Source organism: Aythya fuligula, chromosome 7, assembly GCF_009819795.1.
Source record: "Aythya fuligula isolate bAytFul2 chromosome 7, bAytFul2.pri, whole genome shotgun sequence".
NCBI lineage: Eukaryota > Metazoa > Chordata > Aves > Anseriformes > Anatidae > Aythya > Aythya fuligula.
Genome location: NC_045565.1, coordinates 25,662,005 through 25,674,905, shown reverse-complemented (window position 1 = coordinate 25,674,905; position 12,901 = coordinate 25,662,005). Strand labels below are relative to the sequence as shown.

General features: G+C 41.2%; 1 protein-coding gene across 1 annotated transcript in view; it reads right to left on the bottom strand.

Moving 5' to 3' along the window:
- Positions 1–12,901, bottom strand: part of SORCS3 (sortilin related VPS10 domain containing receptor 3) — a 275,315-nt gene that overhangs the window by 120,284 nt on the left and 142,130 nt on the right. The window contains exon 4 of the mRNA XM_032191225.1: positions 12,424–12,582. Coding sequence (XP_032047116.1) covers positions 12,424–12,582 — 159 coding nt within the window. The remainder of the gene's footprint in view (positions 1–12,423; positions 12,583–12,901) is intronic.

Below are 12,901 nucleotides of genomic sequence, written 5' to 3'. Positions count from 1 at the left end.
AAAAAACACAGCAGAAGTGAATTTTCATATATCAAGCCTGAGCAATGGAAACAAACAGTCACCTTTGCATAAGCAATAGCTTACACACAGGCGGATGAGCCCACCAGGGACTCTGTATCTCTCAGCAGGCAGTTTTGGGGGAAAAAATACTGTACACTGGAAAGAGTAAACTACATTTATCTTGTTTTCTCGAGGGAGCAGAATACCATAAAAGTTTTCAGGACAAATCCTCCAGTGATGTAAATCAGCATTTCCCTGATAAAATCGGTGGACCCACTTTCAATTTCAGCTGCTACATATGTGGCTGCACACGTCTTTTGTAAACCAGCTCAGGTGTGCTATTAGATCAGGACATGGTCCATTTACCTGCTGAAACAAGCACTGGAGGCAGGGACGGTTTGGAGTGATTCACAAAGGAGAGAAGAGAAACAGAGAAACCTATTTGCAAAGGGCAATCTGAAACAAAACTAGGGCCACGTACCACCTTCCAGTATTACAGAAATCTGCTTCATACAATAGCTACTACATTATTTGAAACGAAACGTGTGAGCTTTTGAGCATACCGCTGTGCTACAACATAAACAAAGTGCCCTCGCTGCCCTGTGGTCCATTTGCAATTACAGCATCTGCCAGCATGAAATTCCCACGCTGAGCTCTTACCCCAGCTGTCTGACGCCTGGGCAGAAGTGAGGTTGCAAGAAGAGGAACACCTATAACATTTCTGCAGGACCACGAATGGCAGCGGAAAGGAAAACAGAATATGAGTTCAGAGGTCTGGGTAACTTTGCAGCTCTGCCTCTGATTAGCAACTAACCTTGCACAACTCCTTCAACTGCAACTTTCTGTGCCTCAGTTTCCCTCTAGCCTCTCTCACTGCCTTGTCCCCTCTGCCTCTGTATTGGCAACAATAAAGCTGTTACTTCTGAGCCATTTAAATACTCCTGACAGTTGTAGGTAACACGACCAGGACAGGACCACACTAACACCTGTGTAAACCAGATGGTTACGGCCTGAAGAGAGTTACTAAGGACTGCATGGTACAACAGTCCCCATGGCATCCTGAGGTCTACTAAATCCAGTTGTGCTTCACAGTAGAGTGGTGGAGATGAAATGTCAGCTGCCTGCAACCCTTTCCTGGAGTTTCTCTGTTGTTGGCTCTCAGACATGCACCTCTCAGCTGTATAAAAAAAAGCCTTGGAGAAGATACTGGTATGGATAAGATACAGTAAGAGTGTTGTGTTAAATGTGCCCAGCAGGAAAGCACTAAGAAGAAACTACCACCATATCAATAGACCCTCAAATGAAATAGAGACCTCTGTGTGGTCTAAGGCCAGCTTGCAGGATCTGATGGCCAAATCCACTGCAACTGAAAGCACGGGTATGGTAGCAGCTAGAAATAACACAGTGGCAAGGGCTTTGGTCCTCCTCAGCACTGCCAGCTACAGCCAAGGCTCTGCACTGGGCTCAGGACTGCACACCTCCTAAAGGTTCCCATCCCTGCACAGTTCACCTAGCCCTTTTCACAAGTACTAACATGGTTTCCAGGTTATGCAAACATGCCGAGGGTTCGGCTTTTGCTACCAGGAAGCTGAAACACCTTCCTGTTAGAGACAGAAGCAAGAGCAAGGGGCAGCCTGCTATCCCCACTCCTGGCTGCAAGTTCCTGCTCTGGCAAGCAGAAATGCACCCCAACAGACTGCCCCAGCTCTTGGTCGCTGACGATGTAGCAAATAGGCATGTGTGGGTGCAGGAGTGGTAGGCAAGGACAGCACCTTCTGCCCTAAACATCATCCATCCAGCTGGCTGCCTCAAGGGCACTGGTCTATCCCATCCCATCCCATCCCATCCCAGCCACCCATCTCTGATGATAAGGATGAAAGTTACTGTCTCATTAAGTGGCCCGCTGCCATCTTCATGTGCAACACTTCCAAAGAGGGAGGCCTTGCATTGTCAGGGCAATGTACAAATACTAATTAACGCCCCCATTACCCAGACAGAAAGCACAGTCCCTGTTGGGCGGATTTCCAACAGTTCTCAGCCATCTGAATCACTAACTGTAATGGGAGCTGCTGGGTCCTTGATCCTACTGGGAAGCACACGACCCTTCACGGTTAACAAAAGATAACAGCTTTTCAACTGCCATCTTGCAGAAGGCACTCGTGGTCAGAGGGAATTAGACGGCGTCCCTCTGTATTCAGTTCTACATGCCTACGGTCATACGTTCAGTCGCTGGCAGACACATCTACCCCCAGGCTACGGCTTTAATGTCCTAAACTGTTACAGAAACATGAGATAATAGCAAAATCCAAGACAGTGAAACTACTTAAAATCCCTGCACTAAAAGCCCTTGTGCCCACATTACTCGTATGTCTTTACAGGCTCTTTGTAATAGTGAAAGCCTGTCTGTAGAACCACTTTACACCCTAATTTGGAAAGGTCCTCACACTTACTGGCCTTAATCCAAAAAAGCACTTACGCAAAATCTTAAAGGTAGGTTCAGGCTAAAGCATTTTGCTGCTGCTCTGAGGTCAGGGTTACCTTTTTTTTTCCTACTAAATTCTATATTTTATAGGTAGTGCTATTCAAAGTGAACTTCTGATGACAATTCATGTAAGTATATATTCATTGTCACATGCTCCTTTCTATTACTTCATCTGTAGTATTTTTGGTAAAATTAATCCTGTTGTTCCTTGGCCTGGAAAAGTCAATGACATTTCTAAAATCAAACACCAAGTCAAATCAGTTCAGTGATGGAAAATGACACTAGACTGAAGTTTTCCATGGTCAACATCAGCAGACAGTTGAGTGGAGTCAACAGCCGAATTGTGCTTTTTTCTGCAGCCAAAATTAATACCACTTGTAATTCTGCTCAACAGATTACAGGGGAGAACTCATGGTGCCATCAGACCACGAAAAAACTGAGAAGGAGTTTTGAAATGCAATGCAGAAGGCAAAGAAAAATTAAAGAGAAAAAAAAAAAAAAAAAAAAAAAGGAAAAAAATAAAGAAAAGGTAAAAAGGTAGGTTAGGAAAACCCTCCTGGATTCATCTCACTTTGCTGAAGCAGCCTAGCAGGTAACTCACATCTACACAGAAGAATCCCAACATAGAACAGAGGAACCTTTACTTTGCACCCTCCTCCAGGGCAGCAGATCAATATAGGTCACAGGTGTGATAGCAGAAACAGGGAAACTTAATACTACTTGTTGCTTTGATCACATTGGAAGCATATCCCCATGTAACCCATTTTCCACAAACCCAGACATCAGGGTTGGTTTCACAGCCCTTAATCTCGGGTATCTATATGGCAAATATTTACATCTCAGCTATGCGAGTAACTTCCTTGACAGACAGTTGAACCCTAGTAAGCCTACTTTAGCCCAAGGTACCTCATTCTACAACAGTTACCTACATTTAGTCCCAGAAGTCAATCAACATCATCCAGTAAACCACCAACTACTATCACAGCCTAGTCATCCAGTTCAGGTGTACATTGCTACATTTCAGATCTCTACAGCGAGGTAAAAATAAATCATGTCCTCCGGTGTTCTTATTCTTCTACCTTCTCCATTACCTCATATTTATTTCTATTTTCTATATTTATAACCACCTTTTGCCACACTTAGGCTCCAGATAAAAATCAATGTACAGCCATGATTTAGCATGGCCCAGGAATAAAACACTGGATCTTTGCTCTCTTATACAATAAACCAGGTTTCTTCAGCAGCAGAGTACATTTAAGCATTGAATGTCTCACTCCATTTATCTCTATATTTTCCTCCTCAAAGTAAAACCTGTTCATGAAGTATCTATAACATAAATAAAAAGCAATAGGAAAGTCTGTTCTAGCTAAATCAAGTTTCAGAAGCAGTTACTTTCTTTTTGCCACCACAAATCATCACAAGCCCAAAGTTCACTATTTTGCTAGGACAAAATTCATTGGGCATTTCTGAAGTGGAGCCAATGCTGCATAATTTAATTTCTTGTCTCCTATTAAAACTGCCAGGCTTACCATAATCAGAATGATAAATGCAGAGTCATAAGTCTTCTTTCCAACAGTAATGCCCATCAATACTTCAAACGCAAACAATAGTGACATTTGACTTCATAAAAATTACCTGGTGCACCAACAACACTTAATTAAATCATTTAAAAACTGCTTTTGTTACATTTAATGAATGATATATTATACTGCAATGAAACATGCAGCAATACAAATACTTCACAATGCTAACAATTAAGGCTCACTTCACTTATGGCAATTGACAACACAAGTGCTCCTCACTTCATTCAGTTTGTGCATTCCAAATGAACTGGTTAGCAAAAAGGGTGCTTCTTTGCTAATGAGTTTTGTAATCAAGGCATCTATTTTAATTTCAAATTGGCTAGATTGGGGGAAATTGCTGAACTAAATGACTGGTTCTAATTAGGATTATAAAAATATTCATCATGCAGTAGAATTAGCACAAGGTCTTGATTTCCCTATATTTGCATATAGCTTTAGTTTAAGAGTAGAAAAAAAAAAACTCCTGATAAATTGTCTTCCTTCTAATGAATTGAACAAACACTATATCTGTTTTAGTCGTCCTTTCATTTAAAGGCACTGATACATATTCATGATTTGTAAATGAAGTTAAGTGATTTCGATTCTTCAGTTCATTAACATATTGAAGAAGAAACTTCCATAAATTGCCTTTAAATATTCCCAACCTCAAGGGTTTAGTGCCTAAAAAAAAATAAAAAAATAATAAAAAAAAAATCCAACTTCACTAACATTTCAGTTTATCTGTTTGATGGAGTTCTGCCTGCCTGGGAGAGCTTCTGGCAGGTGGCTTGTCCAGCAAAGGACACATGATGTGTTTGTGGAACCTGATGTTCTCAGAAGAGCATTCAAAAGGCAGAGAGATGAAAGGCGTATTTGTGGTTAAGTCATGGGAACAGGACTCAATCTGGATTCAGCTTCTGACTTTGTTATAGCCCTTGGTGGTAGTTAGGCAATGAAACACTTTAATGACCTGTGCCTGAATACACTATCAACTCTCTGGGGACAATGCTTTGTCTGTCAGCTTTACGTTTAATTGCAAGCTCTCTGGGGCAGGGATTGCTTTACTATGAATGTGTAATACAACGGATCAGTCAGGGCGGCAGGGATTTCTAAGAGCAGTTACTGTAACGAGACTTGTGTTAAACATGAAACACGAAGTGTTCCTTTACAGCACAGCAACATACACTATTTCATTCCTCACTATGACAGGCCTGTAGAAGTAATTGCGATTATGGCAGCTTCCTCAATTCTTTCTCCTCTGGGTGAAAAGAAGAATGCAGTAGGTGTGTCTCCAGCTTCATGCCACAGGGGGCTCAAAAGCCAATGTGATGGACACAAAATAAATTGGAGCACTGAGTATCGCAGTCATAGCACTGGAACCACAGCCGTCGTGCTCTTCAGATGTCAGTGAGCCAAGCTGAGAAATTGGCCCCAGTGTGCTCTCTCACCTCATACAGCTAAATGGTGATTCTACCAAGGGTTCATGTGGGAGCAGAAAGAGCTTTTTTTCCTTGTTAAATATAATGTTCACATCTTGCTAAGAAAAGCTGAATTTTACCCAAGAGGTTCAGTCTTGAGTCAACGCTGATAAGAGGAGAGGTTGTTCACACCCTGACAACTACACTTACATCTAAATTTCATGACCAGGACTGCTGCTGAGGACCAGGCGACAGTTGTCAGTGTCTGCTGATTTATATCAAAATGCCATGTGGGGCAGTCACCAGCCCACCTTTTCTCATCATCTCCATGCCTCAGTTCCTGAGGAAAGAAAACGTGAAGGAGCTAGAGTTGCATCTGAGTTTGGACATGCTGCATCATGAAACTATTGTCGTAGAAATGTACGGTCCAGCAGCAGGATCTCCAACTTCAAGTGCAATATTCTCACCTGAACACAACCCTGAAGTCCCTACGCACCTAAATTTCTGAGGCACAGAAAAAAAAAAAAAAAAATAAAAAAAAATAAAAATAAATAAATAAATAAATAAATAAATAAATAAATAATGAAGACCAGGGGTCAGAGCACTTGCTAGAAATAAAGAATACAACTCCCAAGACTCTGTGCTAGTGAAGCTGAGCTGGGCAGGTGGAGGGGGAGTGAAGCTCCAAACCTTGTAGCACAGGCACCCCCTGAGACACAGGGACCAAGCGTCTTTCAGAAGGATTGAGGGCTCTCAGTGTCCCAGCTCACTGACCTACTGTGACGGGGAAAGAGGAGATGAATTGCCTTACTCTGTGTGTGTGCATAAATTTTCACTTAATTTCTTTGTATGACTGCACAAAATGGCTTCCCACAAGGATTTCCAGGGTAAGATGGATGCCTGCCTGGAAGAAGATGTCTAAATTTCAGGAAGAACGTGAATCCAGGTTTGCCTTCCTCTCAGCAAGTCCCACTGGATTTCTTTGGGAGCTTCCTACCCAGCTGGACACTGGAAAAAACAAAACCAAAACACACACACAGCCTGGTTTAGCTGCCCTGTGCTGTACTGAGAGCCTGGGCTCAAACTCCAGTGGTGAATTTCACCTGGCAGCAGGAAGGCACTGCCTTATGGCTGTAGTTCTGTGTGTCTGGGTGATTAAAACTTTCCCACGTAGTTGCAGTGCTATCTGTGATTCCCTCTGATAAATTCAGCAGTGTTTAACTGAGATAGTCAGGGCTCTGACATGTATCACAGTTAATTTTTTAGATCATAACTCGCTACATCTCCAACACTGAGGACATCTCCCCAGCCAGACCTGATATTGTGTACCAGATGCAATTTGGTGATACAGTCCTGTGTTATCTTGCACATTTTATCACTTCATTCAAAGTGATATTGAGACACCCCTTTCCTTTTGTTCACTTCCTCCTGAAGATTAAGCACTATGGAGAGAGAAGTCATTGCTTGCCAAACTCATTGTTTATGCAGTTCTCCAAAATTCATAGTGATGTAGCTGAGGAATTTAAGATGGTATGGTACTGAACTATTCATTCTCCCACCTCTTCCCAATCACATTTTGGTCTGCAAAAGACAGGGAGAAGTGAATCTCTTTGCATAGATTTCTTCTCTTAACAAACGTGGTTTAAATGCTCTAAATCTCTCTCCTAATTCTGTAACATTTTCTCTTTTTTTTCTTTTTTTTTTTTCTTTTTAATTCTTTTAAATAAATATTCATGCAAGAGGGCTGTGCATGCTGCTGTGAAAGAAGATTCAAAGTCATTCTGAATTAAGTTCCACGAAGCTGGAAACTCCCCTCCATTTCCACCTCCAGACTGATTCATTCCCCAAAAGGGTATGTGAGGTAGAAAAGTTGAGGCTATTGAGAAATAATTGGTTCCTTGAATAAGTGAGACAAATTAGGAAGCACTTGAAATACTAGGATTAGAAATATTAGTGAGACTGCTTTTCATCAGGAGATGATTCAAAAAGACAACCTGGGAGTTCCAAGTTCTTAAAAAGCTCGGTAAAGGAGGGGCTGGATTCGTGACCAAATGGGGCCACTTCAAGATCTACATCCTCAGCCACTCTGAACATTAGCAACGAAAACTATAGCTCATGTCTAGACTGATGGACTCTGAGCTTCCACACCGATCCATAAAGCAGTGTCCAATGCCTTCCAAAAGTTATTAGCAAGCTTTTTTCACGTACCCCCACCCCTTTCCATCACACTTTAATACAAGGATCACTTAAAATGACTACCTACATACTTTTCTGCAAAAACATGAAAATTTGAGCATGAAATCCCATTTTCCCTTTGTACTGACATATAAATATAAGTGCCAATACAGGCACTACTAGCGAGACCAAGCCTGCCTCACAGAAAAACTGGCCATAATGTTTACACAGCGCCCACTTTCTGCCAAGGGCCACAGGCTGCCATTAACAGAACTGACCCATGCACACATCAGGTTGCACTATTTTATCAATAAAGCAGACACACACAAAGCTTTGGGAAGATATCCAAGATGGGTATGGCACTCCATCTCTTAAAGAAGAGGAAACTCATTTTTGGACATAAGATTTTGCCAAGACCTGGCTTGACTTTTAAACTAGGTTCATGTGAGACTGGCGCAGAAGACCAAGTATAGGTTAAAAAAAAAAAAAAAAAAAAAAAAAAAAAGATCTGTGTAATGAATAAGATAAGGGAGTAGGATTATTTGCAAGAACATTACAGAAGAAAAGGTAAAAAGATCAATAAGTCAATCTGCAGAGCATCTGCTGTGCCTGAACATCAAGGCTGAGAGTAAAATAGAGCACCAGCAGGAGAAGTTGCAAGCATAAACTTATGATCAAAATCACACATAATAGTGGCATAACAGTGACTTGCTGGGAAAATTCACAACTAGGATATTAGCGCAGACAGGCATCACTTGCTCAGGAAAGGGAAGAAAAGACTTATAAATCACAGATACATACACACATTCTGAGGTTCCAGGGCATTCTCCTAAGCAAGTTAAAAAGACTGTAGGAAGTAACTGTTTGGTGGGTTAAAAAACAAACAAACAACAACGTGATAGCACATCCTAGAAACCGCTATGGCTTGGCCATGGTCAAGCTGCAGGGGACATGTATTGATTGTGGCTCCACAAGGGTCTCAAAGTTCTCTATTATTCCAGTTATTCACAGTGAATACACCTAAACTGGCAGAAAACATCGATTTGGAAGGGACAAGTAAGTCTACTAGAAGACTGAATTCAAGATGTAAGGTTTTTGTGCGTGTGTGTGGTGGTTGTTTTTTTTTAATTAACTAGAAAAATAGCCTAATATTGTTGACCAATGTATAAAAGTTCACTAGAAAAAGGAAGGTCTGCTTAGAACATAAAACTGATTAAAAAAAGAGGTTTGAATTACTGCAGTGGAACTCTAGGTGAGAATACATCAAGAAATTTTTTTAGCAGAAAGGTCCAAAATATTGAGTAATTTTATTTCACACAAAAGCATTAATATTGTTTTCTATTTTTATACACAAAACAATTTTAAAACCTTCTGATCTAGGCAGAAACCTGTAGATTTTTAGTAGGGTGCTAGCTGTTGATTTTTCATTATATTGTATGTAACAACATACTAGGGGAAACGCATTTTCAGATTCATTCTATTGAATTTCCAAGTTGACCATTGCTTGCTTACAACACCGTATTATTTTAAACTGAAATAAAAATAACATAAATATTAATCTGAAACCTATTTTTAATCTGCAAAGTGAAATGAAATTTACAAGTTTGTTTACACATTCATGAGAGGACAGATTCGATCTTCCCTTAATAGTTCCTACTGTTGGGAGTCAAACTGTATGCATTTGTTTTCCAATGTATTTGCATGTTTAAATCTGTCTCCAAAATAAATGCTACAAACAGACCTTAAAGGTCACACACACTTTTAAAGCTTAGAGAGGTGGAAGACTCTGGTCTCCTGCTATCCAGCTGTCCACTGACTTTCACCAGCACCTTCGTGGTCACACCATCTGTAGTTGAGTATTAGCAGCAGGTTCCAGGCTAATGATAAACTTTATATGTTACTGACCTTGCATGCACTTAAATTAAAAGGTACCTGCACTGTTCTCAGGAACAGCTTGCCCCTGGAATAAGAGATGTGTTTCAGAGCAGGTGAACCCCCACAACCTGGATACACAAAGTAAGAAAGCAAGCTCTTTTTGACCCAGCACCACCTAGTCTGTGCCAGACAACTTCATGCTGCCTCACAGGAAAATGGTCACAAAAACAAATGATAGAGAAAGATAAGAACCAGGCTGCAATGGGGGAATGAGCCCCTGACAACAGCATGGCCTCTTTGGGTAGCCTTCTCACATCTGCAGAGCACTACTGCAACCTCTCTGGCCACATATTTTAGGATCTCCCCATATCTTTCATCTGCTCTGAAGCAGAGAGATGAAGTGAATGTTGCCACTGGCAAGACCCCATTATCATATGTAGGAGAAAGGGCATGGCATAGCAGTGTGGGAAGGTGTGAGATCCAGATTTGGCTTCTAAAGATCAAGAGAGCAGCACAGCCACAATCATCTTATGGAGATGCACAACACCTTGACAAAGCTACTTAAAGATTTAGAATTTTTAGCCTAAAAGTCACTGTCATCTTGTCATTGGTCTAACCCCCATCTAGCAGAAGGTCATGGATGACCTCCAGTTCCCACTCACCTGTGGCAGTGCTCTTGTTTCCAGACAGACTGAAATGTTTTACAATGGCCTCTTTAGGTGAGTCTCCACATAGAAACCACTACCACAATCTCTAGAAATGCCTTTTCACTCTAACTGCACTGCCCATATCCCAGTACCAACTGTAACTGCATTAAGACTGTATGATCCGAGTTAGGGTGATGATTCCTTTACAGTTTCTTCTAAGCCAAGATGCAGGCTTGTACCTGGGTTATGTTGAGCAAACACTTCAATTGAGAAAAGCACTGCCTCCTTGGTTGTTCTCAAGAATCAGCATCCAGCCAGCACTTAACATCATCTTTCTGAACTCTAAGGAAAAGCATCGTGAGTGGGTCTTGAATACAAAGGCAGACAAAAATGTAAAGTCTGCAGTTCCCATAGCTTTATTTCCATTTGACCAACAAGCAGCAGACCACCTTTGCCTCCTCTGTGCTCTTACACTGTAGATAAATATGTTCATTTCCTGGGATAAAAGGCAAGTATCCTCAGGGAGTTTCTAATTTGCATTTCATTTTCCTTGGCTCTCTTCTGAGACGATGAGAACAGCAGAGGTGGGCTACACTCTCCAGATATCATTAGTTTGGAGGAGCAGGAGCAAAAATACTCCTGAGCCATTAACGCAGTGCTGGACCAGGGGAGCATGATTAACACCTCACATACTAGTGGATGTGCATGCTTTGTATTTGATTTCTCTTTCCACTGGCTAACATGCCATAAAAAGGCCACAAAGCACTGGAAATAGAACAATAGCTCTTCAACTCATGAGCGGATACTTCACATTCACTACAGCTGGACCTCTTTGCAAACACAAGCTCAGCATGTCATATCTGGCTTCTCACCTCCATGTGTACCTCGCCAGATGTCTGTTTCTTTCAGGGCTGTCTTTGTACAAACACAAGTATCATTTTTATTTTTTTTAATCTCCTGTTTAAAAGTGGCATCAAACAATTCCATGACATCAAACAAATAGATTGGTCTTTCTAGCTTCCTTCAAAATCCCTGTTACAATGAACATCTGAGTGCACAAAACTATTTGACATTTGACTAACTCCTTCTTGCAGTAAGTATTTGATACTATGAAAGGAGTTTATTTACAATAGCTTTGTGCTTGCAAATGTCACTCAAGCATCATCCGTAGCACTGCAGCAAACCACCTGGTGCCTACCATAGCATTCTATTTACAAGGGGATGGAAAGGTTACATTGGGAAGTACAGCAGTAGTAGATTATTCAATTGTACTCTCAATAACTACTTGCGTAAAGATTTGTAGTAGCCCTTCATAGGAAATGCTGTAAAATACCAGAGGCATTAAATTTTTGGAGTATTGTCCTACTGCAGGGATGTGAGACTGCCTATTTTAAAAAACCTCCCAAATAACTGTAGGAATTGAAAGTCCAACCAGAACACACACACACTTGACAGATTAATGCAAAAAACTTAAAGTGTCTCTTCAGCACATTTTTTACTTTGTACTGTCTACAGATGACAGAAACGGAAGAGAGGAACGAGAAAAGCTTGACAAGCCTTCTAGAATTTGTAACTTGATAATCCAGTCTATGTCTTAGCTTTGTGCTGAAGTGGGGGCCACTGTTCCAGAGGTGGAGTGTACACTCTATAGCCTGATTTACAAGTCATGCTGTACCTGCATTGCTCAGTGTCTTTCAAGACAGGAGTGCTACATAAGAGCAGACTTGTTAAGGACAAAGCAGCAGACTTAAGAGTTGGCTCACTAACAAAAGCACTGCAAAGTGACTTAAGGAGTGGCACAGCAGAATCCTTCATCTGTTGCTGATCACTGATTTCCAGATTAACCAACTTCAGTTGGCAAGCAGAACGAGCATCCCTTCATGCACAACAGCCAGCTGTTATGAACTGACTCAGTCTCAGAGTGCTCAGTGCTCAGAGACAGCTCAGCTGTCACTAAGACCTACAAATCAGATTTTTCAGAGCAGCTCCACGTCATGTCAAATGTCAGGTTCTTTTCTTTTTTTGGACCGTTACCACTACTGACATTTCCATACCCATCACAATCACTGTCCACAGCTGACAAGTCCACTCCCTCCAGTCAGCTTGCTCTGTCACCAGATGGGTTTTGAACACACTTAAAATTGCAAGGTGAGAGTAGCAAAGCATGCCATAATTTCTTCACCATCTCTAAGAGCATGTGGTTCTAGACGCTATCCCTTTAAACACCTGGCTCAAGAACCATAGATATAGAACCAATTGCTCACCTTTTGATCCAGACTGTAGGCCAGGATCCACTCCTCCTGCTTGGGGTGGAAGAGCAGACTCTGGATATAGAAGTTCAGACGGTACTTCTGGTACGTAGCCCCTTCATCAGAGCTGATGAGAATGCTGCTCTCAATCTCTGGATCACTAAGAAGCATGATCTAAATAGGAAAATAGAGAAAATACAGTGTTAATGGAAAAGTAAAATTGAACTTCATTTAAAAGTGAGATCATAGAACACTGGTTCCTGCTGGACATATTCAGAACATTGTTCAACAGTATTAATGACGCATAAGATTTCCCAAATAGTTTGTAGTTTTAGCATTTGGTTTTTGTTCTGTTTACTGATTCATTTGGTGATTCTGTACTTCGATTTCATTTTTGTCCAAATAAATTCAGAAAGCCCAATAATAAAGAAAAATGTTATGTTGACATTCAAGACAATTTTGGTTGGACAGAGCAACTTCAGAGTGCCGCATC